Source organism: Helianthus annuus, chromosome 11, assembly GCF_002127325.2.
Source record: "Helianthus annuus cultivar XRQ/B chromosome 11, HanXRQr2.0-SUNRISE, whole genome shotgun sequence".
NCBI lineage: Eukaryota > Viridiplantae > Streptophyta > Magnoliopsida > Asterales > Asteraceae > Helianthus > Helianthus annuus.
The window spans coordinates 89359057-89386124 of NC_035443.2; the positions used below are offsets into that span (position 1 = coordinate 89359057).

At 36.2% G+C, this 27068-nt stretch overlaps 1 protein-coding gene across 1 annotated transcript; it reads left to right on the top strand.

Annotated features, from left to right (window-relative positions):
- Positions 1–14227: 14227 nt before the first annotated feature.
- LOC110872087 (GDSL esterase/lipase At5g45960) lies at positions 14228–21181 on the top strand. Its single transcript, XM_022120855.2, has 5 exons — positions 14228–14598; positions 14685–14815; positions 15801–16043; positions 16920–17181; positions 20754–21181. The coding sequence occupies exons 1-5, from the start codon at positions 14346–14348 to the stop codon at positions 20954–20956; spliced, it is 1092 nt and encodes a 363-aa protein (XP_021976547.1). The 5' UTR covers positions 14228–14345; the 3' UTR covers positions 20957–21181.
- The last annotated feature ends 5887 nt before the right edge of the window (positions 21182–27068 follow it).

The window sequence follows — 27068 nt, forward strand, 5'->3', positions numbered from 1 at the left end:
ACTGACCTTTCTTGATGACTCAGAACTAGAAGCAGACTTGGAATCTACCTCGAGTGTTTTCTCCATTAGAACTTGGTCTGCCATTTTCGTCAGATTTTCTGTTGTCATTTCTTTAGTAGTGTCGATGATCCCTTCGTCTATCTTCTTTTGCTCTAACCTTTCTTTCTCGGCTTTCTTTGCTTCGTCGATCTTGTATTGTTCTTCAGCTTTCGACATTGATTTCAAGAGAGTTTCGACATCAACTGTTGATGGATCCACACAGATGTTGTCTTTTGGATCTAAGTAACATTCACGATCCGGATCCCATCTTCTTGCCTTTTTGTCTTGTTTCCAAGCATTGTAGATCTTTTTCTTCATATGTTGTGCTATAATCTTTTGACGGATGTATGTTGCCTCTTCTTCTGTTTGTTTAGTTGTTGCCATAAATACAAAACCAACTGCGTCCTCATCTGGCAAAAATTCACTCCAATCAAAACCTTCATCATTCTGGATCACCGCTAATGCTCTTGATTTTTCTTTTGGAGTCTCCTCGGTCTGCTTCATCCTCGGTGGCTCCTCTCAGTTTTTATGATAGATTGCCTTTTTGTAATAATCACCGCGAAAGGGATTTGCTGTATCATCTACTGCCGAGTTTTTTCTCGCTTAAAATGCCCTTTCTGCGTACACTTGAAGCAAGTCACCTTGGATTTGTCGAAACCGAGTTTCGTCAAAGGAACCCCAATAGAATTTCTCCCGGTAATTTCCATAAATCTTTGAGCTTTGCGAACTACACTCGCCATGCACCAACGAGTGTCAATCAACTCCATCTCCCCAGGATCTATCTGTTCGTAGTCCTCTTTTCTAAGATTGGTGTTTCCGATCTTTCCAACTACCAAACTTTCGTACGACTCCAGAATAGAAGCAAGGAATCTGCTATTTTGTTATTTCCTCATTGAAATTCTTAGCGTTGTTCAAATTAACAGAAATGTTGCACTGGAATACATTCTTTTGAGCATTTTGTGACTGTTGATTGTTTGATGCCGATGAAAATGATGTACTAGAGCCAGTTTCGTGATAACCGGTGTTTGGTGAAGAACTGCTGCTCAGGTGTGACAGCATTAGAACTCTCAGCACTAAAAGCAGTTTTGGTGAAGTAACCTTTGGAATCATACTGCCCCGATAGTATAGATCGACGTTTTGTTAATATGGCATGCTGTTCACTCTATTCATCTTCTTTATCTCCAATTCATGACCTTCAAGTCTCTCGCTCAACCAATCTACCGTCATTCCTGTTGCTGGTTTAGTGTTTTTGAGCACAAGACCGAAATATTGCCAGTCTTGCTCGTTTGGCAAAGCCTCGAACATTTTGTCAACCATCTCATCTTCGACTTTCTTGATCCTACATCTGATTAATTCTGCCTTCAGATGACAGAAACTTTCGATCATTTGACGTATGTAACACCCGTGTTTCGAAAGTCAAAGTCAAAGTCAAGATTGAAATCAAAGGAAGAAAAGATTGCTAATTGCAATCTGTCTTTCCTTGCTCAATTCCTGTTTTGACTTCTTTGACTTATAGTTAGTCTGTTTTATGTTGTGTGTTAGTTGTATTATGTGGAGTAATTGTTAGGAATCGCAGTAACCGATGTATATTTATCTCTATGAATCGCCTTACGACTGTGAATGTGACACCTGTGCCTCCACGGCCATCAAACAAATACCAAATCAATGAAATATTGTGTTTCATACTTGGGATTTGTAAAAATATGTGTATCGTTTGCACATATCAATTCTTGTTCGATTTCGTGCATTAAATTGCTTTCTGGAAGGTTATATGCGATCTGATGCGTAAATATAACTAGTTTAATGCAACAAACACTTCGAAACAGTGAAATAGGCTTAACATACCTTAAATAACCTTTACATAACTTAGAAATAAGTTTTGGATAGTTTGGTATGCCGAAATCAAGTTTATTCGCTTACAGGGACTAATTTCGACAAACTGCCAAAGTACGCCGATTTGTACTGTAACGAACTTTCCGAAACATGACCATAAGTTAAACATACCCTAAATATCCTTTACATACCTTAGAAATAGGCTTTGAGGGGTTCGGTGTGCTAAAATAAACTTTTTGGTCATTCAGGGACTAAAAGCGTCAAAAAGTGCATAAGTTTGGATTTTCGCGCATATCTTACGTTCTGAATACATCCAGACACCCAAAACTTTATGTAATCATTAAAATATTTTATTTTAGTGATTGGCATGATAAAATTCCATTCGTCGCGTAATTTGGATCGTTTTTCGCATTCGTTCGTGTTTCGTCGTAATTAACCGAACAACTAAACCGTACGACCAAACGAACCGACATCCGAGATATTTTTGAGCATGTTTCATGTTCCCTATACTTTAAATTCATTTTAGAGCCTTGAAATGGGATTAACGGGGCTTAAACGTGTCAAAAAATGCATCAAAAACCATGTTTTGCACATTCAGGGACCAAAATTGACATTCTGCCATAGTTATCTTAGGAAGGGACCAAAATGAAAAATGTAAATTCCAGCTTGTTCCAGCTGTTCCCCTCATTTTCACATTGTTTTAATGAAACTAGGGGCTCATATGGTTTCACAAAACCATGGGCACATGTGTACGGATGAGATCGAAGCTCGTTTTTCAAGAAACGATCCTAACGGTTCTTGTTTTCCTATAAATACCCAACCCCATTTGCTTCAAAACCCACACCTTGATCTGATTGTTCTCTAAGTTGAAGTGCTTACACTTCGTACCTGAGAATAATCGGGTCAAACTCCGTTCTTGGACCTTTTGTAAGTATTCTTTCGTTTTTTACGCGTTTTTAGGGTGAAAGTCAAACTTTGTTTGACTTTCTGCATTGACCAGTTTATGGTCAACACGAAGTTCGTTTGAACTTCATAACGTGAGCGTAATCACGATGGTTATAGTCCCTGGTGACTATACCTACTGATTACCACGTTATCTAGGCTTAGTGACGATTCGTAGTTTCGGCCAAAATGCGTATTCTTGCGTATTTTGTAACCAAACTACTTTTGGGTATCAAGACCCTTTGTCTTGATATCAAACTAGTTTTCAAACCTCGTTAAACATGTTTTTAACATGTTTAACTCGTCACTTTTAGATTTGTGCTTATATAGGGTTATACTTTCGAACCCGACTCGTTTTGTCGATCATTTGGATCCGACCAAACACATTAGGTGACCATAGTTGTATAGGGAATAACCTTCTGAGGTTATACCCTATGGTCACTTCGTTTAAGTAGTTGTATGATAGGTAGTTTATATGCCTTAGGTAAATGACCAAAATACCCTTTTTACGCATAAATTTATTTTAAGCATATGTAACATAAATTTTGACATCTAAACTGATTAGGAAACATTATTAGACATATTAAGGCATATAATACTTGTCATAGGGCTAGTTAGGCGGTCCGAACACGTTTTACGCAAACAGCGCGTTAAAGTAGCGTATGCTACCTAAACGAGTCGTAATGGGTCGTAAGCATTTAGGATAGGTTTCCTTTTTGAATGTAGGCTTTGTTAAATCATATTACATGAGTTTCTATACTCATTTGGTTTACGAAACCTCATTCTATCCGATCTCCTGATTTAGGTCCGGTTATTTACATAGTTACCTATATTAGGTGCCGTTTGATTTTCATGATCCCTCTAGCTTTGCTTGGTTGTTGTTCAAGACTTCTAAGCACCCTCAAGGGAGTACATAGTCCCCTCTTTTACTGTTTTTCAAACGTTTTGGGGTGAAACACATGTGCCTACTTGTTACTTTCGTGCTTTCCATGTTTTCATATCATATACTTGCTATGTTCATTAGTACACTATTAGTACATGATTTCATTATGTTTTATGCTATATATGTCCATTCAGTGCATACTTAGTACATTTATTTACATTACATTTCTGCTATGTATGTTGACTGAGCATGCTAGCACCTTGTTTTACATTACATTTTATGCTTTGTATGTTAGCTTAGCATACTTAGTACATTGTTTTACATTATATTTCACGCTATATATGTTCATTTGTTGCATACGATTATCCAGTATATGGACACATTGTTTTATACATTTTGAACCATTTGAAGCTGATTGATTTATGTGAACCATTTGTAACCTTTTGATTTATGTGAACCAATTGTAATTGTTTAAATCATTGGGATTAAGGGAAGTGATTAGGTAACGGGGCGGGTGTAATGTATTAAAAGCATGGTGGATACGCCGCTGGTACTTCCTATATATAAGTGCTTTTAACACATTATATATCGTTGCGTTATCTAGATCACTTGGGCAAATGTTATCAAAACAAAGTTATAATACAAGGTTTTCTATCTATATATATATGTCATTTGAGTTTTATTTCAAAAACGATTTACAATCTGGGTTTAATTAAACAAATGTTTTGGAGTTAAGAATCATGGCTACGAGATTTTATAAATTATAATCAACTTGATTTGAGTTGGATAATTATGTCGCAATGCTATACTTTTCAAAATAAGGTTTTTAAATAAGTATTGCAACATGTAAAATGAGCCATGAATCTGACACTCACATAAAACCTATGTACTTGCCGGCATTTTTATGCTGACGTATTTTCACATGTGTTTCAGGTACAATAGTTGATGATATTTGATGATGATATTGGTGTGTGCTCACATAGGAATGGACAAGGCCTTAGTGACTTAATAGCAATGGAAGTCTATTTGTTCATATTTTGTTTCTAATTCCAATGTAATGTAATACATTTAATTCAATAAAACGAAATTGTTTAATCCATGGTTGTGAAACAATGATTCTGTTACAACATTCCCCGACGTTTCCGCCACGTTTTGTTGTTTTACGTGGTCGGGGTGTGACAGAAAAGTTGGTATCAGAGCCAATGGTTATAGGGAATTAGGTTATTAGTAATGCTTTGACCTAGACTATAACCTTCCTAGGACCCTAACACAAGTTATCTTGTGTTTAGATTTTAAAACAATACCGTCACTTGTCCTTAGGTGACAACCACAATAAGAACATAAATTCGAATCTACTTTGAAAACTAATCATCTGTTCTAGGATGATTTATTATAAGGTTTTGAACCTTCAAAGTTTTTAAATTCTCGTCAAAGTTTAGGGTTTTTACATAATGCGAACACATGCAAACTGGAAGGGTGGGTGCCTGTACCTTGAGTTTTCTGTCTAAGGCTAGAGTGTTCGTACAAATCCGCAGTATCGGACCAGTCACTCTTACCTGGGAACTCTTGGGGTGAGTGTCCACTTATAGGCGAGCATGTCTTCGCGATATATTATGAGGACCTATTTACCTTGATTCAGCATTTGTGTGTCGTTTGTTTGCTTCGTGGTTCAAACAAATGACCATCACCCATGATTTTGGTCGGTAATTGTAATATCTTGTTCTTACCCAATGCCATTTCATTTGTTTTCTCTCTTGTTTCCCCTTTTTAGAATGCCTCCACGACGTGAAAACCAGGTACCTAATGAAGAACTGGCAGCTATCATTACGCAACAAATGACTGCTGCAATCCCGAACATCGTTGCTCAATGTAACCAAGCTCTCAACAACAATAATGCCCCCTGCAACTTCAAGACGTTCAACTCGGCTAAGCCATCAAAGTTTTCTGGGTCTCAAGGAGCGACTGCACTTCTGCAATGGTTCGAGAGTCTAGAGAGCACCTTCAGACATGTTCAATGTCCAAACGAGCGAAAGGTAGATTTCGCATCTAATGTCTTTGAGAAACGAGCTTTAAGATGGTGGAATGGTGTGATGAGAGATAGGGGTGCCGATGTGGCACTAGCTCAAACATGGGAAGAGCTTCGAGCTCTGATGATGAAGGAATTCTGTCCTCGTCACGAGATCAGGGCCTTGGAAAGGGAATTCGATGATCTTAAGCAAGATAGCGGTGAACATCGAGCCTACACTGGTCGATATGAGGAGCTGAGCCTGTTGTGTCTTACCATGGTTACGCCTTTGGATAAGGCGATCGAAAAATACATTGATGGTCTACCTGACCCAGTTCAGGACATTGTTACTGGTAGTAATCCTACCACAGTTAGACAGGCCATTGAATTATCTGCTACCCTAACCGAATCTCAGACCAGAAAGGGCAAACTTTTCCGAAAAGGCGACAAGAAACAAGCAGCTCATGCTCAGGAGGAAACCAAGGAAAGCAAAACCGAACCTTCTAAGAAGCGTAAGGCTTCGCAGAATTGTGCGATTGCTACTCAACCCAACCAAAACACCCACAACCAACCAGCCCAACCTCCTGCAAGGAAACCTTATGCCGGTACTGCACCGATATGCAACAAATGCAATGCGCACCACTTAGCTCACCTACAGTGTCGTTTGTGTGCATCATGTGGGCGACTAGGTCACCTAGCAAATGCTTGTCGATTTACCCCAAACCAAGGTGGTCCAAACCAACCTCAAGTCAATCCTGCTCAAGCTCGTTTTCCTCCAGGTTCTTGCTTCAATTGTGGCGAGATGGGCCATTTTCGAAGAAATTGCCCAAAGCTTGCTAATGCGAATCCAGCGTAGGGATGAGCATCAGATCGACTAGAAGACAATGTTGTTTAGAAATAATCAAGCCTTATGTATTATCTTCTTTTGTTGTCAAGGTCCATGGAACAGTTGTTGTTGTTTTTAAATAAATCTTTTTATTTTACATTACAATGTACAAATGTGATAGCATGTATAAACAACGTATCCCCTACAATACCGATAATCAAGGAGCCGTATTCCTTGAAGAATAGACTACCCCCAAAATTCTTCCATTTTATAACCTCTTGCGTTTTCCACAAAAATCCTAAGTACCCGTTTCTTCCAAGGAAACGAAGTACAAGGCGTAAGTTACAACTCTGTACGAATACCCAAAGTACCACTATAAATCCTTAATAGGGTACCTAAGGGTATTTCCGTATGTCCTAAATTATTGTATACCTTAATTCGAATATTCCGTTTTCTTGAAAACGAAATTGAATTTTTGGTAGATCATTCTATCTTTTCAGATAGATTCTTGAGGACATTGAAGTACATCGATTGGGTTCCTGGTATACCTTGAATACCCATGTACAATCGACAGTAAGTTAATAACAATTAATAATAGGATAATAACAAATAAATAACCAAGTTAACAATTATGTGAATTTATGTTTATGTGTTTAGATGTGAATTCAAGTACTCGCCACCCAAATCCTCACAGAACTTTCCATATTTTTATACGATGGATTCATAGTAGGATATCCAATGGTACTAACTTAAATCCATAATGGGCTTCTACGTCATAGTTAAAACCCTTGGATTGTAAAGCACTATTCCGAAGTTTAAAAGACATCTTTCGTTAATATGGTTAAAGATTCCTCTTGGGTAGTTTAGTTAAAGAGATTGATTCATCAATCTAGTTAAAGACATCCACTGTTGATGTAGTTAAAGATTCCTCTTGGGTGATTTAGTTAAAAAGATTGATTCGTCAATCTAGTTAAAGACATCCTCTGTTGATGTAGTTAAAGATTCCTCTTGGGTGATTTAGTTAAAAAAATTGATTCGTCAATCTAGTTAAAGACATCCTCCGTTGATGTAGTTAAAGAGATCATTCGTCGATCTAGTTAAGGAGATTGATTCGTCAATCTAGTTAAAGATATCATGCCTTGATATAGTTAAAGAGGCCCTCTGGTGGTCTAGTTAAAGAGATCATTCATTGGTCTAGTTAAAGAGATTGATTCGTCAATCTAGTTAAAGATATCATGTGTTGATATAGTTAAAGAGGCCCTCTGGTGGTCTAGTTCAAGAGATTGTTCGTTGATCAAGTTAAAGAGACTCTATGGTAGTCTAGTTAAATCACCACAGGATTATTGTTTGATTTTTCTTCCCCTACACAGTATAAGATCAACTGTGCGAACTGTGAAAGGAATTACGTAATTATGGATGCATACATAATTATGAAATTCAGTGCCCGGAAACCACAGTAAAAATTATCATGTGTAAGAACCAATAGTGGCAACAATAACGAAACGTGAACAATGTAATGGGGGTATGGTGGACGCACCAACAACGCTTTATATACTTGTATATAAGTGTCCCTCTCACATTGCAAGCATGATGTTATTTAAAGTTACTAGAAGTTCAGGACTCTAACCAGTGTTGCTTGATCTTTTCAACTTCATGTTTCAAGCCCTCACAAGCTTCCTCTAAAATAAATTTCGGGATGAAATTCCTGAAGTAGGGGAGACTATGACACTTGTGCCTCCACGACCATCAAACAAATACCAAATCAATGAAATATTGTGTTTCATACTTGGGAATTGTAAAAATATGTGTATCTTTTGCACATATCAATTCTTGTTCGATTTCGGGCTTTAAATTGCTTTCTGGAAGGTTATACGCGAACTGATGCGTAAATATAACCACTTTAATGCAAAAAACACTCCAGAACAGTGACATAGGCTTAACATACCTTAAATAACCTTTACATAACTTAGAAATAAGTTTTGGATGGTTTGCTATGCCGAAATCAAGTTTATTCGCTTACAGGGACTAATTTCGACAAACTGCCAAAGTATGCCGATTTTTACTGTAACGAACATTCCGGAACATGACCATAAGTTAAGCATACCCTAAATATCCTTTACATAGCATAGAAATAGGCTTTGAGGGGTTCGGTGTGCTAAAATAAACTTTTTGGTCATTCAGGGACTAAAAGCATTAAATAGTGCATAAGTTTGCATTTTCACGCATATCTTACGTTTTGAATACATCCGGACACCCAAAACTTTATGTAATCATTAAAATATTTTATTTTAGTGATTGGCATGATAAAGTTCCATTCGTCGCGTAATTTGGATCGTTTTTCGCATTCGTTCGTGTTTCGTCGTAATTAACCGAACAACGCAACCGTACGACCAAACGAACCGACATCCGAGATATTTTTGAGCATGTTTCATGTTCCCTATACTTTAACTTCATTTTAGAGCCTTGAAATGGGATTAACGGAGCTTAAACGTGTCAAAAATGCATCAAAAACCATGTTTTGCACATTCAGGGACCAAAATTGACATTCTGCCATAGTTATCTTAGGAAGGGACCAAAATGAAAAATCTAAATTCCAGCTTGCTCCAGCTGTTCCCCTCATTTGCATATGGTTTTAATGAAACTAGGGGCTCCCATGGTTTCACAAAACCATGGGAACATGTGTACGGATGAGATCGAAGCTCGTTTTTCAAGAAACGATCCTAACGGTTCTTGTTTTCCTATAAATACCCAACCCCATTGGCTTCAAAACCCACACCTTGATCTGATTGCTCTCTAAGTTGAAGTGCTTACACTTCATACCTGAGAATAATCGGGTCAAACTTCCGTTCTTGGACCTTTTGTAAGTATTCTTTCGTTCTTTTACGCGTTTTTAGCATGAAAGTCAAACTTTGTTTGACTTTCTGCATTGACCAGTTTATGGTCAACACGAAGTTCGTTTGAAATTCATAACATGAGCGTAATCACGATGGTTATAGTCCCTAGTGACTATACCTACTGATTACCACGTTATCTAGGCTTAGTGACGATTCGTAATTTCGGCCAAAATGCGTATTCTTGCCTATTTTGTAACCAAACTACTTTTGGGTATCAAGACCCTTTGTCTTGATATCAAACTTGTTTTCAAACCTCGTTAAACATGTTTTTAACATGTTCAACTAGTCACTTTTAGATTTGTGCTTATATAGGGTCGTAAGGTAACGATTTAAACAATCGCTTATACTTTCGAACCCGACCCGTTTTGTCGATCATTTGGATCCGACCAAACACATTAGGTGACCATAGTTGTATAGGGAATAACCTTCCGAGGTTATACCTTATGGTCACTTCGTTTAAGTAGTTGTATGATAGGTAGTTTATATGCCTTAGGTAAATGACCAAAATACCCTTTTTACGCATAAATTTATTTTAAGCATATGTAACATAAATTTTGACATCTAAACTGATTAGGAAACATTATTAGACATATTAAGGCATATAATACTTGTCATAGGGCTAGTTAGGCGGTCCGAACGCGTTTTACGCGAACAGCGCGTTAAAGTAGCGTAAGCTACCTAAACGAGTTGTAATGGGTCGTAAGCACTTAAGATAGGTTTCCTTTTTGAATGTAGGCTTTGTTATATATTATTTTCGTGTAAGTATCCTTTTATACACGTACAATTTCTCAGGACGACTAACGAGATTCTACCGATATATTTATATATTTTAAATCTCTTGGAAGCTAAGTACTTCCAGAACTTAGCAACTATTACCGACGATAAACGAACTAAACAAAGTTTATCTTAGTCATTTTCGTTAAGTTAACAACCTACCGTCAAATCGTTCGATTAGCGATTCAGTAGGGCTCGGTGACACGTAGTGTAGTTACTGCAGTTATTTAGAAACTTATTAGATATTCCGTGTTAGGAATATTGTAGAATGTACGCTAGCGAGTCACGTCTTGGAAACGACCTCACGAAGTCGTCAATAGCTAGCTTTGCACATGGAAATTCAGGTGAGTTCATAACCCCACCTTTTTACGGTTTTACATCTTTATAAATGTTTTCGGGGTGGAAAGACATACAAGTTTTGCAAAAGTAAACAATTTCTCGATAAACAAAAACTCATTTGTAAACCATGTTACGAATGGATTTCAAGGAACTCAAATGGTTTACGAACGAACTATACTGAATATACCGGTTTTACAAAACAAATACGTATTATTGAAATGTGAATGATTTTCATGATTAGGGATGGGATCGTCATAGTTATAATAATGGGACTGGGTTGGTTTGCGTTTGAAGAACCGGATACCCAGTGAGTTCATGTCCCCCTTTTCTTTAAAATGTTTTGTTTATTAACTTCGGGGGTGAAATACATGTTACAAAGGATTACATACGAATAATGTTGGTATGATCAGCCTAGGAAAGAACCATAGATCATGTGAATGGGTAGGCAGATACTTGGGACCATTAATCCTCGTATCAGGACCGAGGGGCATGAGTGATAGATCTATTTGGGTGTAGCGAGCCCACACCCTTGAGGACCAGGGTGGCCCATAGGGTGACTATGCTTCCAGCCGGAAGCCCGGTACAACTTTGCTAGGTTTGAGTCTTCCTACACCGTCACACATATCAGTGGCCTTGCAAACCGTTGATGATCTTTTCCTTTCTTGCTTTCATACCAGGATTTACAAACATACATACATTATTCACAAAGGTGTTATACAAATTCAAAGCATAGGATTATGCGGGCATGGAGTCAAAGTCAGGGTGGGCAATGAGGGTTATACAAACTTTACAAATACAAGAGTTTACCAATACATGGTTCTACAAACATAATGCGTTACAAATACAAAGTTTCCATACAACTTGACATGAAAATGATTTCTAAATTCGTTTTCTCAAACTGGTTATCCAAAAGATTTATTTCAAATCTTTTCCAAAGCAAACTATGAACTCGCTCAACTTTATGTTGATTTTTCGCATGTTTCTTTCTCAGGTTATTTTCTCAAGTTATGGCACAGTTGGAATAGGAGAACCATTGGAGATTCAAGTACTTAGTGGGCGTTCGTTTTCTAGAAGTTTTAGCTTATTTGTTTCCGCTGTGCAATGAAGATACCAGTCCAGTCACGCCAGCTCTGATAATTTCGGGGTGTGACATGAACGTGGTGCGAATCGATCAATAACGAGGTGCGGAATCCCTCGGCATCGTCAGAGAATCATCAACAACGATATCCACGATTAACTTGTCCAATTTCATTAGCTGATATGAAAGTACAAAAGATCCGTATGCAAACTGGACAGAGCTTTCCTATGACAAAATGGCAAAAGGTTCTAGACAAATGACCCTGCTCTACTATTTATAGGCAAATCAGGGAGGGGTTGGTGTCATCCGATCGGATGGTCATCCGATCGGATGGCCATCCGATCGGATAGCCATCCGTCCGTCCGGATGACACATGTCATCCGTTCGGATCACATTTGACAGTTAACGTTTCGTTCCCTGTTTTGTCAAGATACAAAATACATACATACACAAATGTACAATGACACATACAGGACAAAATACATAGACTCGATACAGACAGAAGCTACATACATAATGCACTAACATAGATTGTTTGGATATCTAGGGTTTATATGAATCAAAAAAACAACATAACAAGTGTAATATAAACCTTACCTTAGATTGATTTAGAGTTGGTTTTTGAATAGAAGGATCAGAAATACAAATGATTATGTGGGATTTGTGTGATGCCCAAATGATTGGAGAGGATTCAACAGCCGTAAAGTGAAACGATGGGGAGTGTTTAGGGTTTGAATGTATGACTAAGTTAACTGTGGTTAGGTTAAAGTATTAACTTGAAGTTGCAGATTATCACACAGCTGATACCGACCGAATCTCCGCCGCATCGCGTGAGAAATCTCACTAGTTAATTATAATACTTAGATACTTAAACTATAGTTCTTGTGCCAAACATTACGATTCCAACACATGCATGCTTCTTACATTCCGAGCATTAAAAGGTCTACTCCCCACACTTCCACTTCCACTGCCCCTAGCAATGGTGACACACCTTGTGATTATGTCTTCAAGTCACAAAACTATCATTTGACATGATTCCGTGTACCGTGAAACCATCATACCCGAAGAACAAAAATATCATTTATAGTCTAATAAGTGTCAATTTATTGGTTAAATAATATGGCCAGCGTCATTTTCATTTTAAGGCCAAAATAGTTTAGGGGAGACGTGTTAAACCCTGAAATTTTTTACTTTTATGACGAAAATGTTAATTTTAAAGTAAAACACACACCATTACCTACATATACATATACATTTACAAGTTCAAGGAATTAATAGTGCCAGACAGCTTGTCTGACACTTCTTTATTGAACCAACCTATTTTTTTTTTAATTTTATTTCCAATTTAAAATTACGTTTTTGTACTCAGCTCAAAATAAATTTATAATTTTGCCCTTAGCTTACGCTTTTGCTCACGGTTCAAAAACTCATTTTTAATTTTGTTCCGAGTTTAAAATTACGGTTTCGCCCTCCGTTTAAAATTACGTTTTTGCCCCCAGTTCAAAATAAAATGTTGTTTTTTCCTCTAGCTCAAATTTACGCTTTTGCCCTTAGCTGAAAATTACGTTTGCCTGACACTTCCCTATTAGACCAACCCATTTTTATTTTAATTTTATTCCCAGTTTAAAATTACGCTTTCGTCCTTCGTTTAAAATTACGTTTTTGCCTCCAGCTCAAAATAAAATTATAATTTTGTCCGTAGCTCAAAATTACGCTTTTTGCCCTCGGTTCAAAAACTCATTTTTAATTTTGTTTCCAGTTTAAAATTACAGTTTCGCCCTCCGTTTAAAATTACGTTTTTGCCCCCAGTTCAAAATAAAATGTTGTTTTCTCCTCTAGCTCAAAATTACGATTCTGTCCTCAGCTTAAATTACGTTTTTTCCCACAGTTCAAAATAAAATTATGTTTTCCCCCTAGCTCAAAATTATGATTTTGCTCTCAGTTTAAAATTATGATTTCGCTTACAGTTCAAAATATAATTACGATTTTACTCTCTGTACAGACATACATGTTATGAGAGAGAAATATTCGTTCTATTGCCACGCAATGCGAGTGGGGCAAAAACTAGTTTACTATGTAAGTGCACTGTGCCCATGGCTTTTTTTATTGAATTTTAGTTTTGTGTAAAATTAGAATAACTATTACATTTATATAATTTGTAAAATTATCTATATAGGGGAATGTTTAAATGAAAATCCCCTTTAACACGAAAGCTCGAAAACTAACTAAAAAAAGCCTAAAAAATAGAACAATTTTTTTACAATTTTCTATTAAAAATACTATTTTTTATATATAAAAAAAAACATTTTTTTTTCAATTTTTTTTTGTAATGCACATATGCACATGTGTATTATTACACATGTGCACTACAATTTTTTTTTGAAAACTTTTTATATATAAAAAATAGCGAAAATTGGTTAAAAAGAATTTGGTATGTTTTTTAGGCTTTTATAATTAGTTTTCGGGTTTTCATTTGAATCTTCCCACAACTTTATATATAAAAATAAAAAAGGTTGACTAAAACTCATGAATTTTCCATTTTATATTTTGTTTCTTTTTTTGCTATATTTCCTTCCCCATATAGTTGTAACTTTTTCACAAGAATAAGTAATTCAAGAAAATTAATTAGGTGAGCAACCAAACAGGCCCTTTAAGCAAACCTACAAGTCTGCACTAGAGTATAAAAAACATAGGTTTTGAGTTTTGGTTTTTGTGTGTGTGTTTCAAGCAAGATGGATTATTCTCTTGCAGTTTACCATATTATTGTTCTGTGGTTCATCTTCTTTCCCTCTCAAACTCAAGCTCCAGCTGCTAGGCCAAAGCCTTCGGCCCTTTTCGTGTTCGGAGACTCGACAGTTGATGCTGGTAATAACAACTTCCTACGAACTCCCATGAAAAGCAATTTCCCACCTTACGGGAGAGATTTCATCAACCATATTCCTACAGGGAGGTTCTCTAACGGCCGCCTCGTAACTGACTTCGTTGGTGAACATATTATTTAACATGTGTTTTCTAATTAATTATTTAATGTTGTTTTTAGTTGACAAATATATGTGTGTGTGTTTTGGCAGCTTCATACACTGGTGTAAAAGACATTGTGCCAGCCTACTTGGATCCAACTCTTACCATACAGGACCTAATGACTGGAGTTTCCTTTGCATCTGCTGGTTCCGGATTTGATCCAATGACCGCAACACTCTCGGTCTGTCTCTCTCTCTCCATATATATTAACTATGGAGTCAGTAGGTGCTCGTTTTAGTTATAACATGTGGCCAACCCACGCGGGCTAGCCACGCCCCGCCGTACCGACCCAACATGCAACTGACCAGTGGTGCCTCTCGAAATCCACGTGTCAACCCATGCCCCAAACCCCGCCCCACATACCCCACGATCTAAGTTAGCTGTGTTCTGACATAGTAGCAGTACTTAACTGCATTCGGAAGATGGTTAATAAGAAATAAATAATGGTACAAACGCGTAGGAAGTAATATTAATGGTTAGACATTAATACAAGTTGAGAAAGGTTTCTTAGATCCGTGTAAGTACAACAAACTTCAGCAGAATTTGACTAGATCATAAATGGTTTATGTCAAAGTTTTCACTTTTTATATACGAACTCCCTTTTATTCAACTCATTAAATATTACCTCTATTTAAAAAATCATATTGCAAAATGTTAAAAAAAGGAATGTTAAAAAGAGGAATTCGTGGTGTCCCGATCATGTCCCCTCGTAAATGCTTGTTTGATGGTGTAGCTAATTGTCCCTTGTGGGCAGAGTAACTAGTTTACCATCATAAAAGAATATTGAATTTTTTATTTTTATTTTTTAATTTTCTTATCCAATGTAAGACACTAAGAGGGTGTTTGAGATTACGTTTTAAAGTGATTATTTGATTATTGCGTTTGTAAAACATAAATAATTTAAAAAAGTGTTTGGATGAAAAAGAGATTATCTGCCTCCAAAACGCAGTTTTGGAGAACCATGTACCTACATGCTTTTTCAAAACGCAGTTTTGTAAACGCAAAATCTATTTTGAAAACGCAACACCAAACACCCCTAACTAGTTTACCGTCATCGTTTTTTCAAGGGGTGGGTTCCAGTAGAATTATTTAGATAAAAGTTCTTACTTACTTTAGGGGAACTAGTTTTTATGGTGAGATAAATTTTGGTCCGGTGGTTTTGGTAGAGTGTGATTTCCATGGAACAACAAATGGAATACTTCAAAGAGTACAAATCAAAGATGGAGATGCTGATAGGGAAGGACAACACAGTGGAGCTTATTAAAAAGGCAGTGTTTATGCTGAGTGCCGGCACAAATGATTATATTGTCAATTATTATGGCCTTGGTGAGCCTGTAACTCAGGTTATGTATACCAACGTCACAGCTTATCGTAACTATCTGATTCAAAATATCGAGCAGTTTGTCAAGGTATGTTTTTTTTTCTCTTGTAGATTGATCAACTAATTAACGTGCAACAAAATAATAAAAACAAAAATATTGAAGTAGTTATTTTTTTATATCCGGGTCACTATCGAATTTAAAACAATAAAGCATATAGCAAGTGGCATGGTTATTTATTTCACGGTGAATGGACGTTTCATGAATTATTATTATTCTTCATACCATATCTTATATATTAAGATTTTTATTTTCGATTAAAATTCTAAAATTTATTAGCAAGTTAAGTTGACGTTGAAATATGGGTGGGAAATCATGTAGAATGCCTTAATAATTGAAAAATAATGATGGATTGTTGGGGATAGATGTGACCTAATAATCTGAATGCTAGTCATGTTAACTAGTGTTAATTTTGCTATTTATATATATGGGTAACTTTACAAGTTAGAAACCATATTTTTCAGGTTTTTCCTGTTATTTTTATCACTCAAACTTATACGTCAAGTTTTATTAAAATTTTCAATCTTATGAAATTTATTTATTAATGTTAAAAAGTTTCAGAACTAAGTGAGATATATATATGAATCATTGTCTGTATTTTGTGATGTTTTTCTTTCTAGAATTTGACTTTAATTCAATATTTATCAAAGTTGTTTATTATGTAGGGAATTTTTTTCTTCACTGTAAATAATAATTACCAAATTAATTCATATGTGTTTAGTTGAACACAATTAGTTTTAAAAAATCTAAACATTTATAAAACAATATAAGAAGATGGAAACATCTAATAAAACTTGAAAAAAATAATTAAATTTCGAGTGCCTTTAGTAATACGCTTAAGAATGTTACTTTTTTTTTCTTGTTATGAGTTTATGTAGTATTTAATAAACACAACTTTTTTTAAAGGAGCTGATTAATGAAGGTGCTCGGAAGATAGCCATGGTAGGGTTACCTCCGATGGGGTGCCTACCTGAAGTGATCACTCTTAACAGATATGCTGCTACTCATGAACGCACATGTGTCGAACCAATGTCATATGTTGCAACAGACTACAACGTATATCTTGAAAACAAATTGAAAGACATCCAAATTTCGGAAGCTAAACTCTACTATGCCGACATATACAAACCTATTCTCGACATGATTAGGTTTGGAACAAAAAAACTCGGTAAGTTTACACGTAGCAGTAGAAAAAGATCATAATAATCTTATGATCGGTAAGTTTACAAACCTATTAGTGTTTTCTACTGCATCAACCCGGATTTACTTAAGGTTATATGGAATTAGAATGATTGTGATCACACACAAATATAGAGTTAAAAGACACATAAAGGTGAAAAAAAATTAGTTTAACACAATCATAATTTAGCATCACATGTACGTGTGTGACGTTGGGCGACAGGTAATTGATATGGGCAGACGCACCGCTATAGTAACTAATGCTCTGCCTTTGTGCACTTTTGACATTATATGAGGTTTATACGCATCTTTATAATCTAAAGTACAATATAATATAATATTGTAATATATCACATTATCCCTCTATTATTTAGCGACATTGTACTCCCCCTCACTATTTACTATTCAATTTTACATAACAACACACATCACCACACTTTACTTTACATTTGTGCAAATGGATAAATATTGCAAATGCTTATATTATGTGATGTAGAATTGCATTTCACATGGTTTTTTTGTTACGTTGGAAAAATTATATATATCTTATTATTATTATTTTACAATCCCAGTCATCCAACTAAATAGATTAATTATATATTCAACTTATGTTACTCACAATTTTACTATTCAATTATAGAATAGAGTTAATTGTCATTTTAGTCCCTGTGGTTTGGGTCATTTTGCCAGTTTAGTCCAAAGGTTTCATTTTTAACATCTGGATCCAAAAAGATTTCATCGTTGACATTTTAGTCCAACTGACTTAACTCCATCCATTCACCTCTGTTAAGTCAGGGGCAATTTGGTCTTTTCCTAATTTTATAATAGATCATTTATTAACCTCCCCCATTTAAGCAGTTATATATTTATATATGTTATTTTCATAAAAAAATCATCTCTCTTCCTCTCTCTCTCTCACACACCTCCAGCCACACCACCATTCACCACTACCCACCACCACACAACCACCACCATTCTAGTTACCACGATGACAACCGCCTGTCAGGGATTGTGGTGGCTCGTGACCACACCTGCTTCTTTATGTGGGGGATTTTAACAAAGATCAAGCGACGATGGTAGTTAGATCCGGTGACCCATCGTCATCCTGCGAGCTCCGGCGAAAGTCAAGTGGCTTAATTTACCTCTCCAAGTTTTGTTAGGGCATAAATCGGCTACCCACGAGGTTTAGAGACAGGGAGAGAAAGGTGACTCAGATCTACGATGGTGTTGGGGGGGGGTAGAGAGAGATGATTCAGATCTGTTATGATGATTCAGATCTGCGATGGTGGTTATTGGTGGAGTTTGGTGGCCGACATATCAAAGGAACCATCTGGAGATGGTGGTTAGCGGTGGAGCGGAGATGGTGGTTATCGGTGGAGCTTGGTGGCCGACGGGGTTCCGGAGATGGTGGTTATCGGTGGAGCTTAGTGACTGACGTATATGAGGAACCATCCGGAGATGGTTGTTATCGGTGGAGCTTGGTGGTCGTCGGATAAGTGGAACTGGCAGGAGTAGTTTTAGGTGACAGTGGTAGAGATGGCAACGCGGTGGTGGATTGGTGGTAGTGGTGGTGGTGGTTCATAGAAAGAGAAAGTTTAGAGAGAGGGAGAGAGAGAGAGACGGTGTTTAGAGATTGTTTTGTATTGACTGAATTTAGAGATTGTTTTGTGAGGCTATGGTGAAGACAAAGGGTGAAGTAGATGTGTGTTTCAATACATTTTGTTTGAGTTAAATACATTTTATGCAGATATATGTTTGAGTTATATACGGTTGATGGGTGTTGCAGATATGTTTGAGTTTCAATACATTTAATAGACAAAATGACAAAAATACCCCTTGACTAACTGAGGAGCATAGATGGAGTTAAGTCAGTTGGACCAAAATGGCAATAGGGAAACCTTTTTAGATCCAGATGTTAAAAATGAAAACTTTGGACTAAACTGGCAAAATTATCCAAACCACAGGGACTAAATTGACAATTAACTCTATAGAATAAATGGGTGAATGTCACATGACATCCCCTATCTCATTTTTTTATTGCTTCAGTATGACAAGTTCTATGTATATGCTTTAATGCATGTAATGTATTTTACTTTTCTATTTTTAGAGTATTAGTAGGAACACAAAATAATTCTTATGCTTACTTTGAACTTTAATAAACCCAATAATTTATATATTAATTATTATTATTATTATTATTATTATTATTATTATTATTATTATTATTATTATTATTATTATTACATGAGTTTTCTTGCCATTTCAACTTGGTTATTCTTTTCTGCGATAATAAATTATGTTTTTGTCTAAATTTTGCGAGTTAACACGCTACAATGCGCGTGCATGGTTAAACGTTTTTACGTTTCTTTGTAGTTCGGTTTAACGATTTCTCGCCGCAACGTGCGGGTCCAAAGAACTAGTTTCTATTAAATGTTGCAACTTTCAAATTAAAAAAATAGTTTTATTTGTATTTTTTTTAACTTGAATAAACAATATCATTCCACACGAAAAAGGACAATTACAAAGCAATGGCAGGTAGTCGGGCAAAAAGTTGCGCCGTCACCACCTTTTGAATAGAAAAACCAATTCTACTAAATACAAAGTTTGAAACCTTTGGCGACGAAGAATTACTATTAACGACTTTTTGAACCCGATTCAAAAGTGGCACAGCGTTAGGAGCGAGACCACCAAAAGTATCAAACGCAAACGGGACAAACACATGTTGATTCTCCAGGCAGGCTTTCTCACGTTTTGCCACTTTGCTCGCCTCTGCCTTGAGCACCACTTGCCCTACGACAAAGCTCTTGTCCTTGAACAAAAAGTTATAAAAGTTATCCAGAACAAAAAAAAAAATGGAGTATTGGATTTTAATAATATATCCCAATCATTCGTCGTTTTCCGTCAATAGTCCCATCTTCAAAAATAACCACTGGCAGTCCTAACTATTAACATAGAGGTTTTGGACGAAAATGTTGAGTTTTCCGGCCAAATAAGAGTTTTCCGGCAAAAAAGGAGTTTCCCGAAGACCTCAATTATTGGGGCTTTTACCAGGACCAGGTTCCTAAAGCTCCGATCTATGGTTACAAAGAGGTTTGGTTCGAAAATGTTGAGTTTTCGGCGACCTTAATAATTGAGACTTTTACTTGAAAAAAAGTTCCTAAAAGTCCGATTGAAGGTTACAAAGATGTTTGAGACGAAATTGTTGAGTTTTCTGGCAAAATACGTTTTTCCGGCGACCGACGACTAACGACGTTAGGTTTTCTGTTAATCAAGGTCAATTGGAGGCCAATATGTTAATAATTGGGACCGAAAGTGATTATTTTTTAACTTGAGACTGTTGGTGGGCAACGACAAATAGTTGAGATTATTAAAATCCAATACTCCTAAAAAAACAAAAATAGATAAAAACATTGTTAAAAACGTCAATCCTATCATATACATTTTTCTCTTGTGGCCATTGGAACAATATTTAGTATAACTTATTAGAACATTTCGTTACATTTGTTTTTAAGAATTAAATTGATGTGGTCAATGGTCCTCAATCCAATCCATGTATGATAGGTTTCGAAGAGGTGAATATTGGATGTTGCGGATCTGGATATGTTGAGGCAGCAGCCCTATGCAACATGAATTCAGCTGTATGTGAGGATGCAACAAAGTACGTGTTCTGGGACGCAATTCACCCAACGGAACAAGCATATTACTATGTGTTTACAACCCTTCGTCCGGTTATCGATAGGGTTTTGAATGATTACATAAACTAGCAGACTCCCATTGTTCAACAAAGGGTTAGGTACCATTTCAAATCCTTCAATTTCCATCCAACTTTCCATTTATATCAAAAAATCATTGTATTCAACCAACACTACCAAATGATTAATATAGTAATAGTAATTATTGGTCATGTATAACATTAATAATAAGATTTCGTAATCTATATTTATTGTAACATGATCTACCAAGACCCCATTATGTATTTAGTTTTCGAAGTAACATGTTCATCTACGGTAATGTTTTAAAATCCGGTTTGTTAATCATACTGGATTAGGCACAAAAATGGTTTAACCGGTTGAACTGTGTTGTGTCGGGCGGTTCAACCGGGATGACTAGTTAATTGTATAATTTCATAAATTACAACATTAACTCAAAAAATAATCCAAAATTGGATTAAAATGGAAATCTGGAACGAACGATGGGGTGATGGAAGTCTGGAACAAGTCACGAATGATGGAGTGATGAAGCAAGTTTTGAATTTTGATCGATGGAGATAAAATATTTAAGGTTGTTAGGTTAAAGCTAAGAGTAAACATGGAGATGAGACGATAAAAAGTAAAATCCTAACCCAAAAACAGACCTGAGACGGTACCGGTATAACGGTTCAAACCGGCATACCGGATTTTACAGGCAGTACAAAGTCTATGCCGTTTCTCCTACTTACCGGGGTGTTTTAGACCGGATTTACATCTGAAAACGGTAATACCAGTATAACCGGCCGGTATTTACCGGTTTTTAAAACATTGGTCTACGGTTGAAGCCTCATATAAATTAACAAAAATTTTACATCTTCATTGGTATACATTGGCACGCTACATAAGTTGCGAGGATAACTTGGACCGACATGAAATCGCATAAATTAATAAACTTTGTCGCATGTATGTGTTTTTTAAATTCTGTTTTCACGTTTGTTGGACCATTGAAGAAAAAACTAAACATATAAGAGCCTTAATAATCTTAAACGAAAACAGCAAAAATAGAATACTAAAAAATGTGGATATTATAAAGAGTTTTGGTGTTCAGTATAGAGATATTTGCAATGAGATCAAATTTATTTACAATAAAGAAATTGGATATATTCAGAAGTGGTCCACAAAATGAAGTGTGCAGGTTTAGTTAGGTTCTACATATTTAAAAGTGTCGAGGTGTAGACCCAATTTGTTGCGTCAGTTTTCTAATGCGTGGGTATAATTTAAAGCACATTTAAGTATGTGGCTTGCAAAAAGAGTGTTTGGGATTAACTTATATGCGAGGTTTGCCAATAACTTATTCCTCTACGTTTTTTTAAACAGCTAGCAATAAGCTAGCATGGCTACAAAGAAAAACTACAAAACCAAATTACACCGGTTTTTCCAAGACACTTCCTTGAAAGGAGAACTGTATTTGATCTAAACATAACTTAAGGATTTGATCCCTTCCAAAGTTCTTCCCGCATCTGCTGTTTTATTAGAAAAAAAGGCCATTTCAAAAAAATAGCAAAAGCTGATGTCAAAACATTGCTGCGAATTAGTTTTTATTATGCTAATAAAAATCATTCATAGCTCAATTAGTTACATTACAAAATTAAGGAAAGCAGTAGATTACAATACATGCTTACAACTTAACTAAACGAAAAATACATCAAATGTGATGGTATTGAAAAGGTCACTAATACGTGCTACGCACAGCAATACCATGTTGCCTACAACCTGCATGGTCACGTTCATGCTAAATCTCTTTTCTTGTAAGTCAACTTTAATTCATGGGTCAGTAGTACATGTGTTAAGTCAGTTAGTGGAGTCATAGGTGGTTGTTTTGACAACTCGCATTTTTAGGTTATTACGGTGAACTTTCTCATTTAAATCTTTATGATTTTGTGCCACTTTCGTACATGCATTCACTTTATACGTGTAGGTTATAACACACCAACACGAACACGGACTAACATAAACTAGTGGGACTAGTTTCGTTAACTGGAAGTTAAACTGCTAACTTTCTACGAGAGTATTAATTTGTTGGAACTTGTGTGATTATTTGTGAAATAATATAAATCACTCCCAAATCCGGAACCCATCACTCAAATTCAGATTTCCGACTAATCCTAACCCAAATTCGGAACACCCTAAATCTATACATAAACTCGGACACCCTAATCCACTCCACATACTCGGAATCTAAGGCGGCCTTTGGCTCGCAGGAATTCAATGGAATTTAAGGGAATTGGAATCTGAATTGTTTCTCTTACTATGTTTTGTTCATAGAATTTGATGGAATGGGAATCTCAATTCCAATCTTCATGTGTTTGGTTGACAATGGAATTGAAATTGGAATTAGGCATGAATTCCTTCAAATTCCTTTAACAAAAGGAATTCAAATTTTTCCAATATGTAAAGGAATTAAAGTAAATTCATTGAAATCTTCAACCGTTTCGACCCGAACGCTTTTGACCCGTACCGTTTCAATCCGAACCGTTTCAACCCGTACTTATTTCGAATCGAATCGTTTCGACGCGAACCGTTTCGACCCGAACCATTTCGAATCGAACCGTTTCGGCGCAAACCGTTTCGACCTGAACCATTTCTGTGCGAACTGTTTCGACCTGAACCGTTTCGGCACGAACCGTTTCGACCTGAACTGTTTCGGCGCGAACCGTTTCGACCTGAACCGTTTCGGCACGAACTGTTTCGACGCGAACGGTTTCGACCCGTACCGGTTTGAAGCGAACTGTTTCAACGCGAACCATTACCAGCCGTATTGTTTCGACGCGAACCGCTTCGACATGTACCATTTCGACCCGTACCGTTTTGACCCGTACCGTTTCGAAGCGAACCGTTTCAACGCGAACCGTTATGAGCCGCAATGTTTTAAAATCTGGTTTTTATACTGTACCGGATTTGGCTCAAAAACGGTTTAACCGGGTGTATCGGGCGGTTCAACCGGTTGTACCGGGCGATTTAACTGGTTTTATCGGATGGTTAAACTGTACAACCGGCCGATTTGAACCAGTTTTTCATACATTGATGAGTCGTACCGTTTCGATGCAAACCATTTCAACCCTTACCGTTTTGACCCGTACCATTTCGACGCGAACGGTTTTGACCCGTACCGTTTCAAATCAAACCATTTCGATGTGAACCGTTTCGACCCGTCCTGTTTCCACCTGTACCGTTTTGACGCGAACCGGGGGTTGTGGGTGCCGGAGTGATGGATTCCAATTCATTTGACAACCAAACACAACAAAAATATAATTGAGATTCCAATTCCAACAATTTCCAATTCCAATTGGAATGTTTAAATTCCAAATCTAATTCCTTTAAATTCTAATTCCTACACAAATTCTAATTCCAATTGCAAAACATTCCGCGAACCAAACGCTCCCAAAGGGATTCCTAAACTTGGACCCTTAAACTCAACTCCAAACTCGGAAACCCAACCGCAAACCCGGATTTCCCTTAAATCCAGACTTACCCCTCACTATACCCTCTCCATTTCGGAACCCCTACCTCTTATCACAAACTCGGAACCTTTTTATCCCTTTATACAAATTCGGGAACTCTTAAACCCTTAACCGACTTTCAAATATATATATATTAACATGCAAACCCTAGTCATCATTCAAAACCTGCATTTTAAATCTTTCAACTCTGAACAACGACTTTAATCCACAGGCTTTCAATTATCTAGTTTATCAAGCTTTTCACAATCTCTTCTGGTAATCTCTCTTGATCTTGTTTATACTTTCTGTTTATACGTGAGTTCTTGACTTCGATTTGTTGATTACATGATTGCATAAAACATGATTCTTGAATGCTAAGATTGTTTAGAATCGAGTTCTCGAATGGTGGATTGTTGATTTAAATGTTACATACTTGTATGCATGTATGCTAGGGTTCGATGATAACTTGATGACTAAACTGATTTACATATTGTTATACATGTGTTAGTAGTCGAAAAGTATGATAACACGATCACGAACACGTTTTTATAAGGATCTGAATGCAAACAGAGATGTGCAAATTTTTAGGTTGATTTGTATCGATTGTATCTTGATCAAAACATAATGAAAATGAGTGGTTCTTTAGTCTAAAACGAAGAACAATAAAATAGCTTTCAAACCCAACTGGAGTTATAATTTTTCAACAAGTTTAGGTTAGTCAAAAGATTAAAATGGAACACAGGTACAGGCTGCGTGTTTCTACACAAATTGTAGCGAGTTACAGAAGTCATAACTTGGTCAATTGTTGGAGTTAACACTTGAATTTTTTACATTAGATTCTCCTAGGAGATTATGAAATTCTCTAACTGGAATTTCGTCAATTGGATCGACTTATGAGTTTTATATAAAATAAATCGTAAACTGTCGATAGAATGTAACGAAATTGCCCTTTATGTGCTAAATGATTTTTAGTGATTTTCGGTGATCTTTTAGACTTTGAGAAAATTACACAAACCTTTTCGGGCCTAGTGACACGTTTCATAAATTATTTGTAATTTACTTGTTCGTTTAATATTTTAAACAAAATTTGCTGAAACGTGATGTTTATGTGTATAAATGCAATTGTTTATTAGTACGAGGTGTTATTTGTTTTTTTGACATCTAATCAAATATCATTAAATGTGCTACATGTTATGAGTTCTACACATGAACGTAACCCTACGAATATATAACTAAGTGTCAACGTGTATGCATATTACATGATAGTATACATGTAGAATCAATGTGACTTATGTGGATATTAACTAATGATAAAACAACAACCATATCAGGACGTGTTGACCACACTTAATCCTATTCATTAAATTCTAGCCGAGCAAATCTAAGGTGAGTTCACTACTTTACTAAAAGCATGCAATCCTTTGGTTGTGACTACATTATCCTTGGTTTGAGACTACACTTATATTCCTAGATGGAATATTAAAACTTAAATACTTTAGTTTAATTTCATGTCTATAGTGGACTAAACGAAACAACTATCTTGAAAGTCCTTACTCCTTATACCGATTAGTTGTCGGGTTATGGCAGACAGGGTATTAGTTGATAGCGCTATTAGGTTTGACAAACCTCACACCGTGTAGGGAGTTGGGCGTGAATTTTGACCTTACTATTGCATCAATGCAAATAACCATTGATGTGGGGCACAAAAACTTACAACGTCAGTATTTGGTACCACATGTTTAGTTGCTTAATCGTGGGTTAGCTACCGATGACATGCCTTTATAACTTTCGTACTTGGACTTACTTTTCGTTAAACTAAAACTGTGAACTCGCCAACTTTTTATTGATATACTTTAGCATGCTTTGCAGGACGTTAGGTACAACTCAAATGGGGACTTGCAACTTGGAGAGTGTCATGGCTTTTGGTTAAATTGTTTTCGTTATTTATGCTAAATAACTATGGTTTTTGATTATCTCTAGATTTTTATACTTTTGCTTTCGTTGTTAAACTTAAACATATGTTTTCAAAACTTTTGAATGTATTCTCACTATTCATGTTGAATGTGGTAGTTAAACATTTTCCAATTAAGTTAAAATGGTTCAACATGATTAGTGGCTTGATCCTGGTATGTCATGCGCCTCACGGTAAAACCCCGCATATGGAATTTGAGGGTGTGACAATTGTTATTTTCTTTCTTCATTTTCTTCCTTGAAAGGCTATTTATTAGCCACTAGTATTTTGATTATGGCATGCAAATTTAAAATTTCCTAAGAGCTTCTCATTTCTCCTTCAATCTCTTCGGTACTTTCTGTATCATCTTCTTGTCTAACTTTGATACACATCAATTATGGATCAGAATTCATGTCTAAGACTGGTTCTTTAAAAAGAGATTACGGGTCTCATAAGAGAATCCATTTGTTTCTTAGATACAATAGTCTAAGTAGTGTGTACTGATGTGCTTAAAATACAACATATAAATTGTATCAAATGAGTTATAAAAACAACCCTTTTTAGTACTAATGTTGGGAAAAGTGTGTTTCTTTGTTTCTTTGTTTCTTTTTAATTTACATGGTCAAAAGATCTTAAACGCACAAAAGGAACAAATTAACAGCAAAAACCAACATAAATACAAAAGAAGAGAAGTTGACACTCATACCGACCCTCCGAGCTTCACCCAAAGGCCAAA